General features: G+C 37.1%; 1 protein-coding gene across 5 annotated transcripts in view; it reads right to left on the bottom strand.

The window, feature by feature from the left end:
• MARK1 (microtubule affinity regulating kinase 1) overlaps positions 1–19961 on the bottom strand; it is a 50412-nt gene extending 30451 nt beyond the window's left edge. For 4 of the 5 annotated variants that reach the window (XM_026066579.1, XM_026066580.1, XM_026066581.1 and 1 more), the window contains exons 1-3: positions 19932–19961; positions 10029–10232; positions 9346–9399 (exon numbers count right to left, since the gene is read on the bottom strand). In XM_026066579.1, coding sequence (XP_025922364.1) covers positions 9346–9399; positions 10029–10232; positions 19932–19946 — 273 coding nt within the window. In that variant the 5' untranslated portion in view covers positions 19947–19961. Of the gene's footprint in view, positions 1–577; positions 759–9345; positions 9400–10028; positions 10233–19931 lie in introns of those variants that run through there. The other variant, XM_026066584.1, reaches the window with a different exon arrangement.
• Between the last annotated feature and the right edge of the window lie 360 nt (positions 19962–20321).

Raw genomic sequence — 20321 nt, 5'->3', positions numbered from 1 at the left:
GAGGTAGGTCAGTTCACATCTCTCAAAACTAACAAAACTTACACTAGGTCACAAATGACACTCTTTCCTCCCCCCCCCCATCCTCCCCCACCCCAAAGGTCTGCAGTTTTATCGTTGATGAAAATCTGCCTTATGATCCCGAGTCACATAATTTAAAGGAACTGGACATTGGACAAAATTATAGCTCTAAGTATATACTTTTCACACAATGCTTTGTTTTTAAAAGAAAAGCAGAAACTAGATATAGCATTACATTTTTAGCATGCCTGGTTTTATCAAGTAAATAAATAAGAAGTGAAGCAAGACTAACCCAAGAGCTCAAAGGGAAGAAGGCAAACAAAAGGAATCTAAAGTGACTATATAGTTTTGTTAGTCTATACTAGAGGCTGGCAATACTGATAAGTTTGTAGCTTTTTACTTCAGTGAACAACATATCCCCACTGCCAAATCTAGTCAGTATGCTGGATACTCTTTAGTCCCATATTTCAGCTGGACCTGAAGTAGGATGCTGAAACGCAAGAAAAGCTCATTGGCTTCAGCACGTTTAGCCATTTTGGAAACAACATGTTAGACCTACAGTCCTCCTTATAGGGAAATCTCGCTTAATGTAGAAGTGCATCGTTGCTGTTTTGCTTCTGTCTGATGTCTCAGAGGACAAGGTCAGCAGTGCTCTCCATTTTCAAAGTTAGTCCCATTAGTTCAGATGCGGCCTTTGCAAAACGGTAAAAAGATGCAAGCTACAGACTTAACACCTCCTCAAAGAGTAGCACTTCAGTTAATATTTTGCAATGGCTGAGGCTACAAGTTAGAGAGATTAAAATTATTTTGCTTAGACAACACTGATTTTTCATTCCATTTGTGTCATTTAGTCATGACATATTTCTAAAATTCTGCATTTATTCTACAAATAAGACCGTAGAACAGCATATTTTTGAAATTCAGCTTTTGAGCAAGCAATACTCTTGTAGGTCAATATTTACATTATTTAAGCATTTCAAGCCAATTACTATCTGCTTGCCTTTATATTGCAATTAAACCAATTTCAGAAGGAAACAAAGACTATAAAAAGATTTCTCTGGGAAAACTACATGATATAATTTCCTTGGGTTCAAAATGTAATACATAGGCCTATAATACTATGTGCAAGAACTAATGTTAGCAAATACACTTGTTTGCCCATAAAGCCAGTTACGCCCAGGAAAGTTTCCCAACAGGCTGTTCTTTAAGCACTGTATTTTGTTGCACAAGAAAATTTGTCAGGTAAATGAATATCAATTAGTCAGAAGTTATACAAATGGAAACCGATGGATTGTACAGTACAATACCTTCAGAATAGCTTTTAAGCAGATATATGCAAAACTAATTCAAACCAGAAGATCAGAAAGATGTTTCATAACTTAACAGTATTAATATCGGTATAAAAATTACTGTAATGAGCACATCTCTTCAGAAGCAGGATTAAAATATTAGACTTCTATAAATAAAAGCATTTCAAATCTAGAAAAGGAGACCATTAAGAAATACAATTTTACATGTAACTTGAAGCATGTAATAATTTCCAAAAAATTATGTACATTGCTCTATTCAATATTCTCACAGGATTTAGAATTTTACTAACTGGTTTAAGATTCAAATTGATTTCGCAGTGACAGGACATTTGTTCCACACAATATGCAATTTTTTTCTTCCAAAAAGGAGAAGGCTTGTTAGGAAGCAGACAAAAAAGTCTATTTTCTTTAAGACAGAATGTTACTGACCTTTAGCCTGATACAGATACTTCACTATATGAATTAAACAACTACTTTTAACATCTCTGAATAGCATTACTCACACCACCAAAACCCAAAATATGGGTCTAGGTTTATTGTATACAAATGCAAATAATGTTTTTACTACATCTTGTATTATATATTCTGTTGAGTAGATCTTTTTCAGAACACTGAATCATTATTATCATACAAGAGCAGGTGCATGGTTATAGTAGTCACTATGTGCATCTCCAGAGGAAGAAGTTAACAGTCTCAATTTTTTGAAAGAAAGGAGCTATTCTAAGGTAATTTCTAAAGCAACTGAATGAACTCCCAAGGTGGACTTGGGGAAATTTTTCCCGGGGTGTGGGTGGCTTTGGGGATCTTCCCCCCCCCTCCCCCAAAGGCACTTCTTGTGCAGGTCGAAATCTGTGCATGTGTGCTTAGAGCAAAACTGGATAAGGCGTAAGCAGAAGAAATTGTCTTAGGTGACTCTTATCCACACAAGCCATGCCAAGCACAAGCTGAGTGGAAACTGGCTATTGTATTTTACAGATGGGATGGCATCTGCCTCCACACAAATGGATCAGAGCAAGGAAAGAGACAAATCAGTAGAATAAAACCCAGAAAAATAATTTGTTGCCCATAAGAATTCCATATACAAACCCAGAAACAAGGCAAAATAAGTATCTCTGAGTTACCGCCTTTTTCTTCGCTTCAGGGAATTCTTTCTGCTTCTGTATATAGCAGAATGCTGCTATATAGACATTTTTCCCAAACATAGCACTCTGATCATGCCAGTCCTCTCTTTGTATTCTCCAATGACTCCCCCATTTCATTCAAAGATGATAAACTATTTATCTTCAAATATCTTCAGGACCTTTTGCTACCCTCCACTCTATCACCTCTTATTCACTGCAGAATTGTCCTAGCTCTGGTCCACGCAATGGAAACCAACAAGTTTCCCAACTTCTGTGTGCAGTTTCTGATGTTCTCCTTCACGCTTAGCAGATGACATCAATAAAACTACCTCAAAACAGTCTTTGATGGCTGCAAAATAGCTGGGAAAGATTAGGCTGGTGTTGAAACAAAACCACTGCTTTTCAAACTGACCAACAACTTGGCATTTTTTAGTTTGCGTTGCTCCAGTTACCTGCACCCACTCACATTTTCTGGTCACAGTTATACTGTAAAATACTTAGGACAGAAAAAGCAATTTTAACAACTAGTCCTGAACTGAAAGCTACTGAATAGCTGAAAGGAAAGAAATTCTTTCAGCAACAACAGTATCACTAGCACTATTACACAAAGATTTTACTGTATTATAAACATTCTTGTAACATAGACTGAAGTCAGAAATACTTAGCATTTCTTTACAAGAAGTGGCACTAAATAACAGTAATATCGTTGATAAAATTAAAAATACATATTATTTGAAATGCAAAATTGAAGTCTTAGAATATCTGTAGATATCTACTGACTAGGTGACTTGTTCTGAAAAAAGGATTAAAAAGTAAATACTTGTACTCCCTGCAAAACTCCTCTCCTTATAACTGACTATCCACTAAAGAAATTACAGAAGAAGGGGTGCCRTCTTTATGGGAAGACCCACGTTCCCCTGGAGTTTGTGTTCTACAGTTGCTGCTATTGGCTTCTGACAACTTTCAAGCAGTTGTTTAACTGGTTGTTTACTTACCGAGGAAATTAATAATACTTTCAGACCTTTTTTGAAGTAACTCAGACACAGGCATCTTGCAAATCAGGAAGATGCAACATACATATTCCACAATACTGCTACATGCCTATACTCAGCTATTTAAGCTCTGCTAAAGCTTCTTGGCATGGTAGGTATCTTCCAACCCAGGGTAAACAGAAGAACTGCAATACTGGAACAGCATCATGTACAGACCGCAAACGCAACCACATTAAACCTAGGGTAGTTCCTGGCCCATCTGGGCCAAGGGTCTCTCAAATGCTGAGTGGGAAGAATGAGTAGGAAATTTTATCTGAATATAGATGTTCAAAACAGGGGAGGCGGAAGGGGATAGAAATTGAGCAAATAAACTGTTTTCTGAATTCCCAGTGTATATTCAGGATTTTACTTGGTTCAGTATATATCTATCTCTCTCTCTMTATATATATACACACACACACACACTTAYACAAATTAAGAAAATGCCAACATTCACTCCTCCACCTTCCAAATTTCTCAAAAGAGAAATAATCTATGATACATTAAAAGTGTTCAAATGTTAGGGTAAATTAACATATATTGCAACTCTACATTCTTAAAGTAGCAAAGCACTACTTTAGTATAAATCTTATGCAAGGGGAAAGAGAAAAATTTGGTATTCTGGCCATTAACACTACTTATGTCAATAACTATGTATTTATAAATGGAGATTTCTCTAAACAATAGCCACTAGGCCCCTCAATGATACTTTTTGATACTCAATGATAGTGGAGTACCAGGTAAGAGATGTATTAAAGCAACAAGACCATATTTATGATTTCCTGCAAAGCCAAGTTTGTTAGTTTTGTATAAATTTGGACCGAATATAGGGACTAGCTCTCCTTTTGTTATTAGCAAAGCTGCAGAATTATATGGCAATCTATTTTATTGTTACAAGAAACAGCACTTTCAGAATTCATGCGTACCCATATTTTCTTGAGCACCACTTCACTGCTCTCTCAAAAGGTGAAAGTCCATTCTAACTTTTTGTTTTTTACCCCCTGCCAAACATTTATAAGACTGCACTTCATCCTTAACCAAGTGCTGCCGTTCAAAAAGTTCTTGAACAAGTGCCTACTCGCTGCAAACGGGTTATGGCCTCAACAGCTTTGCTTATAATTGAGGACAGCCAGGGCCATATTCCTTTTGCAGAATTTGCACCTATGTAGAAGGCACAACGAGGCTTGAAAATATGATCCCTGCTTTTGGAAATTTCATTTTTCAAGGCATAGATCACAGAGAAAAAGATCTTCTGTCACCTCGTTGCTGACACTTCTGCTTGCTGTCATTGACATCTGCATTTAAGATTTACTATTTACAATCATTACAATCAAACTAGAAATCTGCCTATTAAGGCTTTTTATTGCTTTGAAAGACTTGGATTTGAATGTTTCTCTAGGTCATAAATCATTATTCAGAAGGGCTGTTGCAAAAAAGCACAGCTTTCAATAGGTAACATAGTGAAATTGTTCCAAATCTTCTACAATTTACTTTTGTTCTGCTTTTCTTAATGACAGAAAGAACCTAAATTTTAGGCTTTAGATACATTTAAAGAAAATAAAAAGAAGCCTGCTGACCCCCCCCAAAAGGGGAAATCTGAAAATGCCACTTGCTATTTAAACCTATTAAGGAAAAAAGCATCTTTAGCTCCACTAGCAATTTGCATAAGAGCAACAGACCACTATTCCAGAAACATTGCTAGTGAAGGCAGTACAAGAAAATAATTTAATACAACAGACATGCAGAAAATAGAACAGCTATTTTGATACAAATTCAAGATATGATGCCAAATACTTACATTTGGCAAAAATTATAATAACAATGCAAAAATCTAAGTTGGTACAGTATGTTTTATCAAGACAGAAAGTCCACAAAAAAGCCAATTCTGTCTTCTAAACAGGTGCTCACTAAAAAAAGTTGGGGACCACATACCCAACAACTAGAAAACAGAAGATTGGATAGAGTGTCCTTAATTTGACATTGATTTGCCCACTTAAAGAGGTAGAGGTCCTGAAGCAAAAAGTATATGATTATGAACTTAAGACTATCACATTGTATGCCCAAGGAGGCCAAATTAAAAATTCAGAAAGTCAGCTTACTTCTGTCCTTTCCTAACATTTGAATGTTTTAAATTAAAGTAATTAGGATTGCAAAGTAACCTGTGCATATTACATTTGTTAACGGGGCATGCCACGTAAGACTGGAAAGCAGTGAAGGACAAATTAAATTTTCTTTGCTTTCATACCTGTGGCAACTACAGACACAACTCGACACCTTCAGCAACTGAACTGTGCGTTCAAATATTTCTGTTTACAAAACAGAACAGTACATGAACGACTATAATGCCTCAGCTCATTTTACCCAGTTGTATCAGTAGCAGCTACCAAAGCAAAACCTACATGCACTGGGTATCCTTTATTTTATAGTGAATGGAACGGCACCAGGTCATTCACAAAACTCAAGATCACTCCATAGCTATGATATTTAGTTAAGTGTCTGTCAAGAAATTATTGAAGGCCTAAAAGTTTTGCATTCCTAACATCACCTCTTGAAGAAAAGTGACAGCCTAATAGTCCTAAGTACAGGAGAAGCCGTAGAACAATCCACCTGCCCACCCCAAAACCTCTCTGGGCAAAATAAACAAGTTTTCCAGGCAACAAGCTAGAAGGCTGAAAAGTATTTTCTGCTCCTTTAAAAATACAGAGTACAACCCTGATGATAAAATTAAAAAAATTCACATTACATTGATATTATATAGCACATAATGAATCAAACTTTTAAAATTACAGTTGAACTAAAAGGGAAGCTACCATAACCTTATTAAATAGAGAGAATACTGAATATAGGCTGTTTCTTCTGTTTACTTTGTTAGCTGCTTATTTCTGCCCGGGCAGCTAAATTTATCCAAGTTCAGATAATAAAAAAAAAAAATAATAATAATAATAAAAAAGCACAACAACAAAAAATAAATGACTGTGGAACTTGGAGATTTCATAGAACAGAACAAGAACTTCTAAAGACAGACAGACATTTTCTACAATGCAAAGCAGACAACATAGACATCAAAATACAAAYAGAAGGTACAATTCTGACAAAAGCAATTCTAAGTATATTGAAATGTCGAACCATCCTCCCACCCCTAATTTCCTCTAAAAAGTGATAGTTGCTTGACTGACTGCACAAAAACAGTGCTTATGCTTACTTAAAAGCTTTCAGGGCATCAAAATTCAGTTTCACTCAACATTTTCAGAAAACTGCAGCAAACTGAAAACAGACATTTAAAGTCTCAAAACAAGATTATTTTTCTGAAACTTACAGTCAAGATGTTATAATGGAAAATGTTATACCAACAACTAATCACATTTTCCAGTACAAACAGGAGCTGCATGGAATAAAGATTTCTAAAAGTTATTGAAGGAGGATGGTATTGTGGTTAAACCACCGAATTTAACTTCGGTCCTCACTTCTGCTACAAGCTGCTTCTAACTGCACCTAAAAAAGTTTCTCTTGCTATCAGCTTCCCACCCACAAACAAGTAAACAGCAGCACTGTCTTACTACATGACTATGTTAAGGCCCAGTTACAGTAAACAAAATATTACTCATGCAATGTGACTGCATCTTTTATAGGTTAAAGACTCCATTTATACTTGGAATGATTCTTAACCAATTAATGGATTTTTTTTGTGTGAAATACAACTTATTATTAAAACAATTATCCCAGAAATAAGTTTTGCATACTTAGTCTTCCAGAAAGTTTAACTTTGTGAAAAATCCTTGTAATACCACAAAGTATATGGTTCCCACAGAAATATGAGGAAGTCAAAAATAAATGAGATAAAATATATTAAGATAAAATTTTGAATTTTTTTTAATTGCATGGAAGTTTGAAAGTAAAAAAGGCAAAAAGGAAAAAGCACGAGCTGCATCACACCTCATGAGTTTAATGACTTCTTACATTTTTTGTTTTGCAAGTTTAACCCAATCTTGAATACCTCAGTCTTTCTGTGGAGTGGTTAACAGAAAAGTAAATGTTTAAAGAACATTATGGTTTTAACACAGACTATCTAAATCTTTGTTTCAGTCACAACAAATATTCATTTTCTCTGCCCCAACACACAAGCCCCAAGCTCAAAGGCAGTTGAGCTGTACTGCATACTACAACCCAAAAGCTGAAGCACTGTACCTTTCACATACTCTAACAATGTTTAGCATAGGGTGTGAACTAAAACGCAGTCCATTTAACACACATTAATCCATATTTGTTTGGAATTTTTTGCCATGTAAATGAAAGAGAACATGTCAATTTAAAAAGCAGAAATCAGGTACTGGGCATTAGCATATCCTTTAAAAGTACTGCCTCCAGAATACTCCTTTTTTAGGCAGACATGTATTGAACTTTTCTTTCCCACTAACAGCTTCTCATGAATTTGTACCCAATTGTCATTTGAGGGCTCCACAGCTAAGTATTTTTGCGGCTTTGCATGCACAAGGTCAATTTCCACGTAAAGCGGCATAGAAAATAGCCAGAAGGATGTGCGTGGAGGCTGAAATTAAAAGGTCACTCAATTAGAAGACACTAGCAAAGCACATCTTTTACCCTCTTATTGCTACTAAACAAATTCACCTAGCATTGCCTGTGAAACACTGAGGTAGGTTGGAAACAAGCTCTGTGAGCAGCGCAGGACTTTGCATCCGGCAGGACGCTCTGCCAGCACTGCCTTGGTGAGCCCCTCCTCACTAGCTCAGCAATTATCAGCAAAGAGACTTGCTTAAGTCAACGAGGGGAGTTAAGCATGGCGAAGCTTTTGCATGGACTCTTCACGGTAGGTTGAATTAAAAAATGAGACTCAAGAACCCACACCAAAACAAAAAAGCACATGTTAAAAAATTAAAGCAATCAAAGTTGTTCTTAACTCCCCATAAGCTAAGTCACACGATAAAATAAATGCAACAGCAGCCAGAGAGAAGGGAACAGTAATAATCCCATTCTCTCTCCTTCTCTCATTCTACAGCTATAGACAGCAGTAGGCTAATATTTGTAAACAAGAAATACCCCCAATTTTTGGTAACACGTGACCTACGCACCTAGGACAATATAATTTTTCAGTGCCTCAGCCAAAAGCAAACATATGCATGCACAAATTGTGTATGTGTGTGGGGGGGAAAAACAACAAAAATAAAACCACATACCAGGGTTCAGGTAAAATCAGATGCTCTGAGCTGACCCATCTTTGGTAAACACTTCTCACAACACCACAATGCCTATAAAGGATATCTGAATTTCTACCTACAGGCACTAAAAGTGCAACGGAGAAATTGGAACGTTCAGATTACCTTCAGCTATTGCTTCAGTTCTATATACAAGAAGTAATTGTCAAAGGTCCCTTGAGCTTAGCAAATATTTTATTAAAATTGAAAGAACATAAAAACAAAGCTGAAAAAAAAMCCATTACATCCATAAAAACTGGCACCCTTACAACTCCACAAAAAGCAATTATTAAATTAAAGAAAAATTCAAGAGAAACTGTTCTTTACAGGGTTGCATCTTAATTTAGAATGTAGACAAATTATTTGTGTACCTAATTAGCCGCAAATTTTATTGGCGGCACAATGGAAAGCTGGCAGAGGAAGGAAGAGGAAAGAAGCATTCCTTAGCTAGGAACCGTATAGAGCAACTGCTCTCAAATTGCAAATGCACATTACAGCTAAGACCGGACTCTGCCTCCCAAGGTCATACATACATAGTCGACAAAGAAGTTTGCTTACAAAGGTAAAGGGATCAAAGATTTTTGTCAAGGAAATAAAAGACCATAGGTTAACTCTGCATAGAATTTCAGATGTTATGGTTATGGTATGTTCTTACCTTTTGCAGACTAGTAGGATTTAGTTGGGTTTTATCTATTATTTTCACAGCAACCTTAAAAAAAAAAAAATCGATTATTAAACTCAGAAAAATATTTGAACAACAATATATTGTACATCTATGGAAAAAAAAGCATACAGGTGCATGCAATCCATATATATCTACTTTTATGGTCTATCAAGCAAAATTTCTCACCTATGAGAACGTGCCAGCAGCAGCTCAGGACTTTGCCGTGGGATGGTACTACAAAGGAGCCAGTTTTACATTTCTGCCAGCATTGTGGACAGAACAACGTTATCCTGCCCAGCACAAAACCACTCCCTCCGAAAACCAGATGGGTTCTATTGATAGAGTTTTCCTTTGTTTTTGGAAGCGCTTGGGGGTGATTGGACCCCATCCCAACCCCAGAATAAAATGGCCAGCCAAACCTTGCTTTGTCACAAACTTTTTGATCTCCTCACCCAAAAGTTACATTTTCAAAAGGGGTGTGTGGGAAAAACCTCAGGCACATCAGATAACCAATTTCGTTTATCCTGAAACATTCTCTTTGCATCTTACTTTATGATGAGAAAAATGTTTTTTATATTCAGAAGACTAAGCTAAAAACAACAGCAGAAATATTTATAAAGACAGACAAAGAGAATATAAAATATGTGTTTTTTTTCTTTCTTTGAAAGGCTTACCTCTCTTCCGGTGAGAACATGCCGTGCCAGTTTCACTTTGGCAAAATTTCCTTTTCCTATTGTTTTCAGTAAGCGATAATTTCCAATGTGAGGATGCTCTTCATTGGTAGATGTAATTGAGTTTCTACATCGAGGGACGTTTTGTCTGCTACTTGATTTGATAGGCTGGACATGTGGTTCAGTGTACCCATCCACAGAGGTATGCTATAAGGCAAATAAAAAATTTGGGAATTTATCTACTTGGATTTTAGACAGTTGCAGCAAACTAGTCTAAAAGCATAAAAAGGAGATTTTATTTATTTTTACAAGCATAATCGATAACTTTGGATTGTGGCCTATGCAGAACATGCTGCCTTTGAGGAGAGTTTGATGGACATAACAAGAAAGAAGAAGAAAGTAGATTGCAAAAAGATTATGCCCATTTCAAAAGCAAAATTAGAGACATCTGGACACTAATCAATAACCATTAAAGATATTTTAAATATGAAATGATGCCAAACTACACATTACATCACTATGTTGCAAATATGTTTGTCTAATCATAAGCAAAAAAATACACGATACAAAAAAAAAATTTGTAAGGAGCTATACACGCTTAACTTCAAATTACAAATTAAGAGCATATTTGGAAACAAGGTTACATTCAAGAAATTTTTGTTTAAAACATCTTTTCATCTCAAGTAATATTTTGAGAAAAAGAAATATTTCAAGTAAGCTTTGTTCCCAAACCTGCTTGCATCTTTTCGTAAGCCACACAAGTTCTCATTCAAGTAATAAGCAACCTGTGTTCTTATTTAAAAATAATAATCTATTATTAAAAACAAACTCCACAATATCTCAAAAATATATTTTAAATGTCAAAAGTTCAAAGAACTGAAAGGATGCCGCTTTGAATGCGATCAACATATCATCCCACACCAAGTTAGCAGCTTAAAGCTGCAGTGCTGCTGTACTCAGCTTCCAAGTATGTAAGGGGCAAGATACGCCTGAGGTGTGGAAATGTTCCAGGTAGAAATCAAAGTAATGAAGATGTTAAAGGGGTGTTAACTGTTCCAGTATTTCAAATGCTTTCTAGTATCAATAGCAGATGGGTACAAATGTTTAAAGGGTAAAATTTAGCCTCCGGTCTTTTAAGTTACACATTTTAAGGAAGGCAAAAACTGTGGGTAGGGACAGTGTCGTCTCAGATCAATTTTTATATTTTGTAGAAGAAAGGCGTGCTTACTCACAAGTGTGTCTCAATTTCCGTTAAGCATAAAGCATGAACAAAATATTTTCAATATTTTCTCATTAGTCACTGCTTCAGTCAGAAGCTGGATATCTCAATATTTTTGTATGGAGCACTAACTGAGCCTGTTTTTTATGGCACAAAGATTTCTACATCTTTCACCTTAAGTCACAAGCAACAGATTGAGTGTGCAGCTGTAGGTTTCACTGTTTCTCCCAACACACAGCCCAACATTTGCCTATACCAATTTCGCCTGTCATTCCTTATACAGGTAATTCTTTTCCTATATAAAACAGAATTTAAAGTAGTGCTTCCATCTATAGCATATATTTATGACAGACTGATGCCAGCCTCCTTCTACAAGCATGTAAGTTTGCAGATAATTCCACAGAGCTGAAAGAAATTATTTCTGTGCATAAACACAAGTGGAATTGAGACAACCAGCAAACAGCTGTAACAAAACCAAAATAAACCAAGGAGTATACCACAGCCAGAATGTCCTTCCCAAACATAGCAAAACTCTGCTTACATCACCGCCATCATTATTAATTATTCACTGTGACCAGGGGAACAGTCCTAAATTTAATTTTCTGTTTATCTTTTCATTATCTGAGTGTTTCTGCGAAATACCACTTTATCCCCACTGCTTAATACATAGCTAAACTATTTTCCAAATTATTGCACAACCAAGTAAGTCAGACACACTTAGATTTTGTATATCAGACAAATCCATTGAACCATGAAATAACATGGTAGCAATATCCCTTAGAAGCACGTAATTAAAATACTTTCCGTAGACTTAAAAAAGAGAGGTTCATAAGGACAGCTCCAGGCCAAGAAGCTTTGAAAAATTCCTGCAACGTAAGACACTAGCTCGACATGCGCTAAAAAGGAGCCCAATTAAAAATCCTGCCTCGGAAAATACCCAAGATGATCATTATTTCTATGTTGCTAACAATGAACATTATAGCAGTACCTAGAACCCAATCYAGAGGCACAGCGCTGTCACACAAGCAAGTCTGCAAGTCTGCTCACGCACACAGTTAGATCTTCACGGGCTGATATATAATTGCTACCCAAAGTATTAGTCACCCTAATATCAACTGCCGATTTCATTCACGTCATAGGATTAGCTTACTTGCAGTAGGTACTCGAAGGTATCTTTCAGATAAACAGTTGGATAGACAAGCAAAACCAATGCCATAGGCAAAGGGAAAGACAGCTTCGCAGGATATATCATTTTAATACAGATTTAACAGGGAAGTCAGTTATTTAGTCATCATGACAAGATAAGTCAGAGCCAATCTGAAAACAAAAGGGGGGGCAAGTTCATGGTCATGACAATTTAGATTTTGGTCTTTTGTGGCAAATAGGCTAAGCCCCTCAGGGTAGATTCTTATTTATTCCCTCTTAGAGGGATTATCCTCATAATCAAACAGATTCTCTCCAGCTATGCCTAAGAGTGACAGAAAACATACATAAAAAAGGTCAAATTTTATCAGTTCATGAGCCACATATGTATAATTTCTGTATTTGAACAGCACTGAATACATTACAAATTATTTTTCTTAAGTTTTGCAATAAGCCACTCTTTTGTGCATAAACAGATTGTTATTGCTGGAAAGTATAGAGGAATTTAAGTAAGAAAACCAAGAATTCATCAACTTTATAAAAGAGCATTAAACAAAATAAAAAGAAAATAAGGCTAAGAAGTTGAAAAAAAATGAAGTTAGGTCAAAGTAAAGGTATCTCAGAGTACTTCCAAACACTACAGCTGCAAGCTGATTTCCGCAGCAGAATGCAACATGTAGTTTTGAGCTCTTTCTTGTTTATTATGATATGTTCATTCATTCTGTATCAGCTAGTATGTACTATTTTAAAATGTCATTTCAGAAGAACAATATATCTGCTATCTCTAAATTCTGAGGAATCTTTTAGGAGGCTGGAAACAGGTGGGGTATAAAAAACTTAACCAAACAAAAAGTTCTCCTCCTTGAAGTTCGCTGCCATCAAAAAACAAGTCTACCTAACAACCTGCATTTCCTGCACAGTGTTTTAATAAGGAATTCTGATATTTTTCTAGATATTTGATAATATCTTTCAATCCTTCTTAAATACTTATTTCAGTGTAACTGTGTGCCTGGGAAACACTACATTGCAATACATCATGAACTTGACTCCCTACATGTCTTGACTCCCTATATGTTCAGTTCGTGTCAGTGTTGCATGAAATGTCTAACAGCCAATACATAAAATTACATGTTTCTTAAAGTAGAATGCAATTTTAGGTTAAACAAAAAAGCTGCAACAGTAATTAAAAGTTTAGAACTGAAAYAGCATGTTATATTAGCCACCTAAGTGTTTTGCATGTTAGCCAGGTACTCCAAGAAAAGCAGCCTTTTCAGAAATCTCAGGAAAGTAATTCCAGCATTCAGTTTTAGATTAAGATTCGGCGTTAACTGAATAGAACTCAGTTAACACTTATTCCTCCTAACTAGGCTTGCTACTGACAAGTTACATTACACTTATTACAGAAAGCCAAGCTCACTGAAACACAAATCACAAGAGAGTTCCTCGGATCTGGGGCCACCCCATTCCCAGAAGCAAAGCTGTTGTTTTCCCTGTTTACCCAGCACAGCCCTGCAAAAGCAGGACAACACCGTGTCCAGAAACAGTATCTGGGCAAAGTGCGGAAGAACTACCCCAGTAAAGCAGATATAAAGCATGTGCTTCTCTACTTTACATATTCATTTCCTAACTATCCTTTAGCCACCGGGCTATATTCTCACTGCTTATATATGGCACTTTGATTAAACTTGCATCGACAAATACATTAACTGCGCTTACAGCTCAGCCTTAGAAAGTCCCCAAAACAATTCTAGCCACCAAACCACACGTGCTTGCTCAGTCAAACCACAACAAAGGTCTCCATAGTCCCTCCGAGTCACAGAAGCCCTTTGTTTACCGAGCATTTTGCAGATAAAGGCCAAGGCTGTGAACTTGGCCATATATCAGCATTATCCATTCATCAGCAGGCCTACAAATGCATTTCACTGGTTTAGCAAACTTTTTAGTCCCGAGTTTTCCCCTGCTTGAATTTCCACAAGTCAAATACCTCAGAGTACAGTGAGCCCATGGAATCAAAGTACACAGGTGTGGTGCTAGAAAAAAAGCCCATCATCACATTTCTCCTGCCAGTATTATCTCCCTTTCTGGACCGCAGTTTCTTGCGGCCAGTTTTTATATGCATAACCCTGAGCATTTTCAAGCATGTGCCATACATGTAAGCATTTATAACAGCTGTCATATTTTGCAAGGTAATCATAATTGCTAGCCCAGACAAAGGAGTACACTCTTAACTGTATCCTTAACTTTTTACCCAGTGGTTTATTCACAGGTTTATTTTTAAATTAAAAACTTAAAAGGTGTTCATCAGCTATAGTCCACTAACATTCTGATCAGTCTCTTCTGACTGTTTAGTACCATCCTTAATTCAGCTTAATTCCAACTCTTGTATTAAAACAACTTTTTCAGCCTGTTCGGCAGCAAAGAATATCCATTATCTTAGGGCATAAAATCCTTCATAATTGCCTAAGAGTAAAAATACGTATTAATTCAGAAAACTTACTTGAAGATCACCTATTTACATTTCCTTTCTTTGAATCCAGCTGCTATTATTGGTGATATCAAAGTTTTGGGCTGTTAACTTAATTGAGGGCATTAAATTATTAATTTCCTTCCCTACCTTTTATATGTTACACAGTTACAGGCATGAGCACAAACATTTCCATAGAAGGGAAAACCTAGGTTATTAATTCCAATCCAAATTTGAATTTCAACACAAACTAATACAAYGCACCTTTTCTGGAGAGAAGAGATCAGCTAATCAGACAGACAGCAAATGCGAGCTCTACTTTCCAACTGTAAAAGCCAAAATATTCTCATTCCAGTATTGCTTACTACGAATACCGCTATATCCCCCAAAGCAGCAGACCATGCTATTTATCAAAACACTAACTGCTGTTAGAAAGTCACSTCATGAATACAGAGCAAATAGTTGGGGCTGAATCTGGACTAAAGCAGCCACACTAATGAGCAAGGAAACACTGAGGTGTCTGAAGCATGCTGAAGACTCTCTACCCCCCCAAACTGATCAGGTTAATCTGCGACTTGCAATTTTTCCTCAATTCCTTCTAATAACCCCTGCTTAGCAGCAGAACTGAGCATGCACTGTAGCACCTATAAGAGACTCAACTGCACTATGCCTTAGGCACCTCTTGACTGTACAAGCAGAATACTAGCTTCCTGCATACAAAACCACTGCTCTATAAATTGCTTCTTCAACATAAAACCATGCTTCACTAGCCTAGTTTCCTACAGAAGGTGATGCCAGATTCACAGCCTTGGCCCTTATCTACAAAACACTGGGGGAATAAAGGGCTTCTCAGAACACAGATACGTCCAACACACATTAGCCTTTCGCTTTAGCTTCCTTTCAGAAAGACAAGTGGAGCWTATCAATATTAACTAAGGTGGTCATTTAACTTTATATACTTCATAGTCTTTATATTGCATGTACGTATAAAATATGTTCTCGCCTTCCGCAAACATGCCATGATACCATACCAAACRGAAAGTGCAATAGCTTTGTTTGGTGGACTGCACATGGCCCTCTCACAGATCTTGTAGTAATGAAAATATGCTTTCAGACACGTTTTCAAACGTCTTACTGATGCTTACCTGAAACATTTTTAAACTGTCCCTCCCTGAGAACTTACAGAAAATCTCTTCTAAGGTGTTTTTGACTGAAACTCTTGCCTGTCAAATACAGTATGGCAGATCTCCACTTCTCAGTTCCTGAAACAGAAGGGAATCTTAAAAGTCACTTTGACTGTGAGCTTTCTGATATGCCTGTAGTTACCAAGAACTTCATAAATCACACTAGCCGTTATTACTTATGATGGCCCAATAGGTTGTCAACAGATACATCAGCAGAGATTCAGTTTAGGATTACTGTATTTTAACCAGCCAACAGCAGAATTCATATTGCTATGCATTTGGACATGAAGACAGTGAAACAGATCTACCATTATGCATCTTCTATAAGGCTTTGTTTTGCAGCAGCTTTGAGTCACAATACAGAAGCAGAGAGAAAAGGGAAGAAAGAAGATGACAAGGGATGTCCTAGATGTTCAGTTGTTTTCACATTTTAATCGCTTGCTGTCTGTAACTATTTATTTAGTACCTGAGAACTTCTAGCAAACCACCTTAAGCAAGACTCTTTCTTTTGCTGATGTAACAAATCAAACTAAACTAAAAGACAAAGTTTTTTGAAGGGTCTTTGGCAGCTTCAATATAGAAAACAACATAGACACAACACCGCACAGCATGAGACGGTAGCACCTAATCCATCAGCTGGTGCCAAGAAGGAATTCATTCCTCTCCCAGGTAAACTCCTATCTGCACAAAACTACAGCTTACTCTTGCCACATGTATCCATCATATCATACTATCACTAAATTATCTCTAATTTCAATCAAAACATTAACAGAGCACTATCCACTCTCATTTTTCATCTCATACACATAAGAAAGTATGGGGTGGGGCAAATTAAAAAGAGAAAATACATGATTCTTTTCATAATTCCTTACCAGTAATTAAATGCATACTAGAATGTGACTGCAAGATAGAAACTTTTTTTTCCCCCTTTTTTTTTTAAAAAACAAAGAAAGCAGCGATTAACCTACTCAGCTGAAACAGAATAGATTAAAAACACAAAAAAMCCCCACACCCAAAGAGGGAAAAGGACTACACATATCTTAAATAGGATACCAAGACCAACACATGGCACAGACAGAAGAGAATCAAACAAGAGTTTGTGTTTAACTCGGACCTATACCTTGGGCCTGCTCACATAAGCTTTCCAGAAGTACGGAGTGAAAATGATCAGACACACTCATGTGCATCTTTCTGTTTACATCAGATTTACATAATATGTAAGAATTCCAGGCATCAACTTCTGAAAGAGCTTGAAGCTATCAGGAATACGAAACAGTGATTTTGAGTAAAGCTGATCCCAGTCAAGCATATAGGAACATTCATTAACTGCTGCTGTTAATTCTGAAAAGCATTTATATAAAACTTAAAAAAAAAAAAAAAAAGTTTGGAGCTCAATATATAGTATGAAGCAAGATACTACACAAAATAACTTCTCCTTACCTGTTTTTGTATCTTTCTTTCCTCTTCTCCCTAATGTAAAATTCTATATTTCACAACTCCAAATAAAAGTTACTTCTATTGCAAGATAAAGTGCAATCCATTAATGTCTGTATACAATGAAAATTCCTCTCTAAAAGCATACATATGTGCTAGTAACAGATAAACTTATTGTTGACCACTGAGCTAGTAAGTCACAAGTCTTATGCTGTGCTTGTTACTATGGTATCTAAGCTCCTTAGAAATTTTCAGKTTTTTGGKTTTTTTTTTTAAGTGCTCAACATAGCTTTGTGAGACATATCAGAAATAAGTTTCTCAGCTCCAGATGGAATTGATTTTTCTTATCACTGACTATAGAGGATGCAACGTTTACAACTTCAAGCACTCCAGGTCAGAAACCTGAACGCACGTTTTACCAATGCAATGTCATGTAAAGTTATCCAAACTTCATTAAAGAATTTATACATTTAAAAGTATATATACAAGAAGTTCTGCAGAATATTTGTAGCTTTCATATAATGATACTAACTTCATAAATACTGTCCATTTTATAGTAGATTTCCTCTCAATTTTTTAAAGTAACAGGAAAGTCATATGGAAGGGTGGGGTTCATTATCAAATGGAATCAGATACATTCTATTCAAAGTTAAAAAAAAAAAAAAAAAAAAAAAGCATTGGTCTTCCCCTGAGGAGTTAGTCAAAACACTTCAGAAAAATAAATACCTTCATCGTAGTAACTCAGGTTTTTAACCTGAAATCAGCTAGAATGTTTCCTCCTCTTACCCCCCTCCCTCGGAAAGCCCCAGTGCCTAGCCAGCCATGCAGGTGCAGGAGAACAACACCTTCCTGCATTTGTTTCATTTCACTCAAAATTGGCATAGTTATTTCAATCTGGCACTTTCACTCCTGACTCATCCCAAAAGCACAAACAAGATTTTCTAGGGCTAATTCAGGACAGTCAGACCATATAATCTTCATTAACATCTGTTGCAAACCAACTTCACCCCCCACACACACATGAAAATCAAGACAAGACTTCTAAAAGCTGCTGCAATAAATCCCAGGTGTAAACAAGGGGAGGAAAAAAAAAAAATCTTTTTTCATAGAATCTTTGTATGTTTACCTATTTCCAATTACTTGTCAGTCAGTATAGCACTAGAAGCTACAGAATCAGTCATACCAACCAAAAGGGTACAACATTTCCTATTTTGTCAAAATAGGATATTTAAAACAGTGCCACTCAGTTTCGAGTGGCTTAAAACAAATTTTTCAAACACAGGAACTGAAGGTTTATTTCATTAACCATTTCATGCCTTCTGACTTTGTAACTACGCATGTGAAATCCAATATGAATCAGTGTTTTTGAAGAAAAGCACTTATCRGAGGTGGAAGGGGGGAGGGAAGAGAAAGGCTATTCCTGCTGCAGCCTCCTGAAAACATTTGAAACACTGCCCTTCTCACAGAGAGTTCTGCTGATGTTTCTCGCTAGCCATTGCTCTTTTCTCAGGAGGTCATCAGTTTAACCTTGTCAGCCTTTACCGAGTTATTGCATTCGTGAGATCTTCAAAACTGCCAGCGCACGGCTCCAAATGAGCGTTTTCAAATCCTGACTCACTGAGAGCATCTCTCCAGGCTCAGAGACCTGGGCAGATATATGCACTGCTGCTGCATGTCACGGCATTCAAAGTCAGCTGAAAAACGTTCAACAGAACCAAAAAGAATGAAATGCTAATGTTGATGGTTAATTGAATCAAACACAAGCAAGCAGGAACACACCCCCAAAAGGAAACTTCTGGCACAGGAAACCAGCAGAAGTTTTTACTGCACTTAGAGATGATGCTGCCAGGTCATTTTTCAGCTGGCCTGATGAAAGGCGGGAGGAAAGAGATACGAAACAACTCACAGTTCAGGATCATGTCAAGCATATGGAGCTTCTCAACAGTTTGCAGGAGTACAAGAAATGGAAAATAATATCAGACTTCAAAAATGAGGAGAAAGGGCTGTTTCTAGAGTCTGGAGACTACAATCTGGAAGACTAAGGCTTGCCTCCAGACAGTGAGAACAGCAGCAAGATAAAAGGTTTACTAACTAAAGAGTGACCAGCTTATAAAGCTAAGCATATCTGGGGCAGCTGAGGTTTCTTCTGCAAAAGGCAGAAGGAAAACACACACGGTTAATATCAGGACAAGCTTTGAATCCCAACTCGTTCTCTGTCTCAAGTTTATGAAGTGTATGGTTTTTTTTGCCTACTGACTACCTAACAGAAATCTCTGGATGAGTCAGCATGTGGCATCATGGCTGCTCAAGCCAACCCACCCCATGCCTGCAACAGGCCTGCACCCACTTAAAGCTGCGCTGCCGCTGGCACAGCAAGGCAGGGAGCCAACACAGGGAGCCAAGCCAGACTAAAACTGGTGACTTTTCTGCCAAGGTAACTCCCAGCGTCCTGAAGGGCTCACCAGTTTCACAGGCATCACTGCAGGCAGGAGGAAGAAGTGGGACTGCATGGCCAGCAGGACCAGACCAGCTCCACTTGAAGCTGCAGTAGAATCACATAGTCAGGACAGGAAAGACATGGAAAAGAAAACTGATCATGTCACTTTTTTTCATAATCCCGAGGCAAACCAATGTCTCTAGCGAAACTGTAGCTAGCAGATCCTTATTCCTGTTCTGTACCAAAGTGGAAAGACAGAAGGATTGGTAAAAAACAAAACAAAATCCCATGCAAACAAAAACATAGATTTGCTTGTTTGGTTTATGTGCACTGGCTCTGTGATTGAGAGGAGAACGTATAATGCCTGCTTAAGAAGCTACACTTCAGGAATGACACACATGGGCAAAATACCTTT

Source organism: Apteryx rowi, unplaced genomic scaffold (assembly GCF_003343035.1).
Source record: "Apteryx rowi isolate R43461 unplaced genomic scaffold, aptRow1 scaffold_243, whole genome shotgun sequence".
NCBI classification, from domain to species: Eukaryota; Metazoa; Chordata; class Aves; order Apterygiformes; family Apterygidae; genus Apteryx; species Apteryx rowi.
Note: the sequence above shows the minus strand (reverse complement) of the source record. Positions and strands in the feature narration are given on the sequence as shown.